This window comes from Argiope bruennichi, chromosome 2 (genome assembly GCF_947563725.1).
Source record: "Argiope bruennichi chromosome 2, qqArgBrue1.1, whole genome shotgun sequence".
Classification (NCBI taxonomy): Eukaryota; Metazoa; Arthropoda; class Arachnida; order Araneae; family Araneidae; genus Argiope; species Argiope bruennichi.
In genome coordinates, this window is record NC_079152.1 from 20,440,653 (window position 1) to 20,446,652 (window position 6,000).

General features: G+C 31.8%; 1 protein-coding gene across 1 annotated transcript in view; it reads left to right on the forward strand.

The window, feature by feature from the left end:
• The window catches only part of LOC129959165 (kelch-like protein 2), a 69,155-nt gene extending 64,301 nt beyond the window's left edge, over positions 1 to 4,854 (forward strand). The window contains exons 11-12 of the mRNA XM_056071991.1: positions 2,553 to 2,779; positions 4,697 to 4,854. Coding sequence (XP_055927966.1) covers positions 2,553 to 2,779; positions 4,697 to 4,854 — 385 coding nt within the window. The remainder of the gene's footprint in view (positions 1 to 2,552; positions 2,780 to 4,696) is intronic.
• Positions 4,855 to 6,000: the final 1,146 nt, after the last annotated feature.

A 6,000-nucleotide genomic window follows, 5' to 3' on the forward strand; every position in this document is an offset into this window, starting at 1 on the left:
CTGTCATAAATCATTTGAGAAAAAACGTGTCTAAAGTATGAATTTGATTTTAGGATTGTACTAAAGCATTCCAAGGATTAATCGCCAAATAATTAGCCAATAAGAACACTAAATTCAATCTAAAAGTTAATATTTCGTAACTATTTTATGAGAATGCTATGTAAGGCGTTCTCTGGAATGACAAATTTATTAAAGGATATGCAAGAAAGTTTGGGGAAGACCACTCCAGCTGGTTTATTCTGTTATTCATATTAGAAGAAAAGATGGAGATACATAAAAAAAAGCAAAATTAAATAAATTTCCTTAAAATTATGGCCTCAAAGCATTTTTCTCTTAGTGAAAAAGATTAAACATATTCTGTTATACATTTTGAATCTTACATTGTCTTATATAATGCCTCTTCCTTCAACTTGCCTAAGTATGTTATTGTTGTTTGTTGTTTTTTATGGCACTTGCCATGGACAAACCCGCTGTTATGAAGACAGCGATTTTAAGGCGGTGGGGGAGCGTCTCTTGTTTTCAGTAGCACCATCTATGGCCAGGAGTACGACTTAGCTACTCACACGTTCTCTAGCACCACCCCATTTTACAATGGGAGGGGCACATTCACACATCTCACAAATAGAATAGATGAAGAACAACCATGCTCGAACCGGGACTCGAACCCAGGAAGTCAGAGCACGGGAAAGATGCGCTATCCCTATGCTTGGATGCCGGCCATAAATATGGTTCCTACATCAAAAACTGTTTCTTCAAAACTTATCCACATTTAATTTATTCACAGGTTTTATTATTTGATACATAAATTACATCAAAAACATAAATAAAAATCTATCAAGCTTCCTAAGAACCCTTAACTGAATCAACCCAACAACATCTTTCTTAATCAAAGGATACCATCTAAAATAATTAGATTGTTAAGGAATTAGACAATAATTAATTATATTTTTTATAATAATTGTTGATACTTCTTCAATTTAAAATGCGTACATAGCATACCCGCATCAGCATATTTTAAAGATTTCACGAACTTTTCGCTATTTTTATACATGTATTTATAAAATTCTATATTTCTCATTTCATCTTAAACTATTATATATTCGTTGTCTATTAAATATTCCTAAAATTACACTCAGAATTATTAAGCAATCTCTCAGCAAGAAACTCTCTAGGATATTCTTTTATTTTATTTAAATACATTATTTTTATTTTATTTTTTATTTTATTCCATTTTACATTAAACCATATTTCCCAGATTTCTAAGACTAATGGGAAAAATTTATCATTTTCTGCCCTTTGTTTTTTTATAAGTTGTTCTACTCACTTTTAATTATAAGTTTGCAAAATGTGCTACCAGCAATATTTCTCATTACCTTTTGACTAAACTAAACTTTATTCTAAACTAACCGCCTTTGGCAACTTGCTGATTAGCCGGGATTAATGATTCACTAAAATTTTCAATAAAATATGTCATGTAACTTAGTATTTTAATAGTTCCTGTTGCAAAATATGTTTATGCTTCAATTTTTTAAAGGTGGAAGTCTTGTTATTATAAAACCTCAGGCAGTATTGTTCTTAGTACTGCATATCTCTCCGATAGTTTTTATCAGCTCCCGTAAAATCTAAACTTTAAATTCAAACGGACTTGGTTAAACTTCAGAAAAAAATAAAAGCATTTTTGCTGAAACCAAACATACGTTTTGCAACAATATATGTATAGAAAGCAGAATCGTTTAGCATTGTAATCTTTTTTGATTATAGAATATTATTTTATGATTTATGCAATATCTCAAAGGATTATTCATTGGCTTTTTTTTAGTTTAATTTAGTTATATTAACGTCCCGTTTGAAGCAACACTAGAGCTATTTTGGGACGGACCTCGTAATTTTGAACCGCGGTCAGATGACGAGGACGACACACTTCCCTCTCCCCACCACACCACACCAGCGGGAGGACGTTTGGTCATGACGGGTTTAACGTGCAACAGACCCCCTTACACGACGGTTCTTCGGTGGAATCGGGTCTCGAACCTGAAACCCTCCGTTTCCGAGACCTTACCACCAGGCCACCGCGGCCCACGATTATTCATTGGCATTTTCTCTGATTTATCCTAAAATTTAGTTCTTCATTTTATTTTCAGCTATATTTAGATAATGCAAATCATTATATTATATTTATTTCAAATAATAAATGTACTATTGAATATATGAATTTGAATTTCTATATTCTGAATTTATGATATCTAATTTTTATGCAATACTTTGGTCCTAAAGTTACATATTCATTGAAATATTTCGGGCACTCCTACTTTTAAATAAAAAAACAAAAACGTGTTTATTTTCTACGTCCAAATCTGACCGTATTATGAAGTTTTGAATATCATTATTTTAGAACAATAAACAGTTTTATAATTTTGTACTAAACAGACTTTGGGAAACTCCAGGAACTTATTAAAACAACTCCTTTGAAATCAATGATGTAATTTAAAATCGCGTGTTTTAAGTATTCATGGCAATGTGCAAGCATATATGAATATTCATTTCCTTAACAGATGGTTTAAAAGTTTCAAATTGCCCAAGCCATTGGCTTTCGCAACGCTTCTGTGTGACGGAGAACAATTAGTGTGTGTCGGTGGTGCAGTGCGTGTGAGGAAAGGGGACACTTACATCTTGGAGAGCCAAGAGGACACGTATCGTTTAGACGCCAAGAAAGACACGAAGTGGAAAAAAGACTCGCCAATGCCTTTGAAGTGTCACAATACTGTAGCTAGTGTTTCAGGTAATTTACTCAAATATTTACACTTGCAATTTTATAATTGTCAGAATAATTGTGACAGAAATCTTAGATTAACTTCAGCATTTTTTAAAGAAAAATTCTGATACGTGTCTTGACCGAGTGTTATATTGAAAGAATATTAAAAAATATTTCAACATTTTTTTTCTATTTCTGGTTTAGTGCAATTCACTAAACTAAAAGTTTTTCAGAATGATTATATCTTTTTTAAGAAGATACAAAATACTATTTTGAGTCTTGAAAAGACCTCTTTTGAAATCTAATAATAAGATCAGCGATCGTTGTTACAATCAAACAATTCAACAATTTATTGCTTGAATTCTTTTATTAAAAGTTACTTATTTATCTGGCTCTTTGTAAGATTATTTCATGCAAATGTTCATTAATTCTTTATATATGCTATTAAAATATTTAAATAATGATTTTCAAAGAATGTTTATTGGTACAAAGTAAAAAAAAGATCTTCTTTTTTGCTGTTTTTTTTTTTTTTTTTCAATTCAACACATAATTGTATGCCTATTCTTAAGATAGAGCTTACTAAAAATGTTAGTTTCTAACAATATATCATTTTCCAATATGTTATAGGACAAAGAGAATAGAATTTGATGTACCAGAAGTTAACTTTTAGAATGTTGAGTAAAAGTAAATCATGCTTTGCTAATACCAGCTACTTTAGAAGTATTGTTTGGATTTCTTCTAGTAGTAGAATGCAAATTGAGTTTCTGATTTACACTAACAGAAATCTGATCCCTTTATGTCAGAATCACTTGCTCGCTATATAATCAAATGACAAATAATCAAACATTGAGAATTTACTTTGTTGCCCCAGATAGAAATTATAGCGCAGTTGGTTGTTTTGTTAAGTTAAATATTGTTATGAATTCGGGGTTCTTTCGATTTGTTAGTCGATGAAGAAACGGTTCCATAAAAGTAAAAAAAATATTTATTAAAGAAATTCCAGCGAATTCAGGACTTTACAAGAACCAAATATTACAATTACGCACATGACTACAGCATAATTCTATAGTAACTAATAGCAGAATAAGATACTTCAAATACACAGCCGAGGCAAACACACGTAATGTATAACAGGACATTACAATAAACAGTAGCCCACAAGTAGTAATCGGTAGTAATAACAACCACAGTACACAAATCGACCAGGCAAAGCTCACCAGGAGGAGGGAATCTAAGTAGCTTCACTCCATGGTCTCTCCAAACGCCTGCAATTCACCACTGTATCCCTGCTTTATCCGCATACAACTGCTGACTCCCTACTATACGAATGACTACTCTACACACGACTAGATGCTGCTTTTATAATAAAAACCAGGATTCGGCACATAGCTGAATTCAGCAAACGCTTGAGCTCCACACAACGCTAGTGCTTCGCTGGACGGATGAAACTATTCGGCTTTGACTCGCTTTGCGTCTCAAAACCTTTCGATAATTATTTCCACGATTGTCTTCAGCTTAGACTGTCGGCCTCTTATAGTTCCGAATCTGGGCAGAGAAGGTTCTGGAATAATCAAGCATATCTCGGTTCGTATTGGCTCTATCATCAAAATTCCGAAAGATTCCAGTATTATCTATTTTGTCGCCAAAGTCGCTAAATTCGTCGTCAAATCTCCAAATATTCGCTAAGTTTGCCGCCAACTCCTGAGATCACTGACTCGGCATCCGATCAGAATCCAAAAGTGCTGATCGTAAAACAGTCTTTCCAATGATTGAGCTAACCATACTGGGAAGCAACATTACAGATTTGTAACAATATCAAGGATAGTACTTACATATCCCTCCAAATTATTATAAATGTTAACAAAAATTTCTCAAAGCAATTATTTCATTTCCTTTTATTATTGAATAAATGTCTATTATTTTAAAACAATGTTTCTCTTCCAGATGGAAACATTTATGTTTTGGGGGGATTTTCTACAGAAACGATGACGCAAATAACAGATGCTCTCTACTTCGATAAAAAAGAAGAAAGATGGTTTCCCTTCAGTGATGTTCCCAAGACTGATGCTGGTTTTATGATTGCTATGTGCAAGAAAGCTTGAAAAAGCGAAGCAAAGAATCAAAATATTTCTCTGAAATCAAATAATTTTTTTAAAAAATCCGTTCGAAGGAATACCAAATAAAAGAAAGGAATTTGGAATTTCATTTCAATGAATAGTCAATACAATCTAGAAATAGCTTTTACTTTTTTCTACTTGACAAAAAGAACATGTTAATATGATTGTTTTTTCTACATAATGTTTCCTGTTTCCTTATTTCTTATAACTAGAACCTCATTAAAATAAACATGCCAAAAAGAGTGAGAAACGAATTGTATATGTTGTGCAAAACATCCGTGAGTATCTCATGCTATAAAATATTTAATCGAATAAAATATAAAATATATAGCTATTTGATTAAATAGTTTGATTATGAAACAAACTATCTCTCTTTCTGAAAGATTAAATTCATGCTCTTATGTTGATTTTTATCAAAAGAGTGAACAATCATCACATGTGATGATAACTACAAATATTGAAGTCTAGATTGGTAAACGAAGAATGTGTCAATAAATTTACATAAAGTAATTTCATCGTTTTCAACAATATTGGGAAGCTACAACCCTGAAACACTGGTGAAGTACAAAATCGAATTGACGATAAAATTGCAATTGGACATATTGTAAATACTACCTTAGCTTCGATATGTCAAATTTGCCAAATATTTGCTCATCCTATCTGCTTTCAAATTAGTAGGCAGCAAATTCTATAATTGTTCTAGTTTTGGAGAAATATACACTTTATTTGCATTGAAGATTTGAATTTTTGTCACAATAGATGACTCAAGAAATACATGGTCGATTATAATTTAAATTTCCTGTGAGCTTAAGTTCTATGAGATACAAACTTTTGAAGCGAAGCAACAGATTATTAACTAAATTTAGCTTAGGAATACAATGTAAATAAGAGACGTGCGGTATTATGTAAATAAGGTACCCGATGTAAATAAGGGATGTAAATATTTCACTGAGGAATATTTTGTTTCCTATCAACGTAGAATTTTTATGAGATAGAGAGTTTTAAAGACAATCAACACTTATATCAAGTCCTGAAATACAGATATCTAAAGGAAATGGTGTTACTTTCGTAGCAATTTTGTTTCTCGTGTTATATATATGTGGTTATTTTATATGGTATAACTTAAATCTT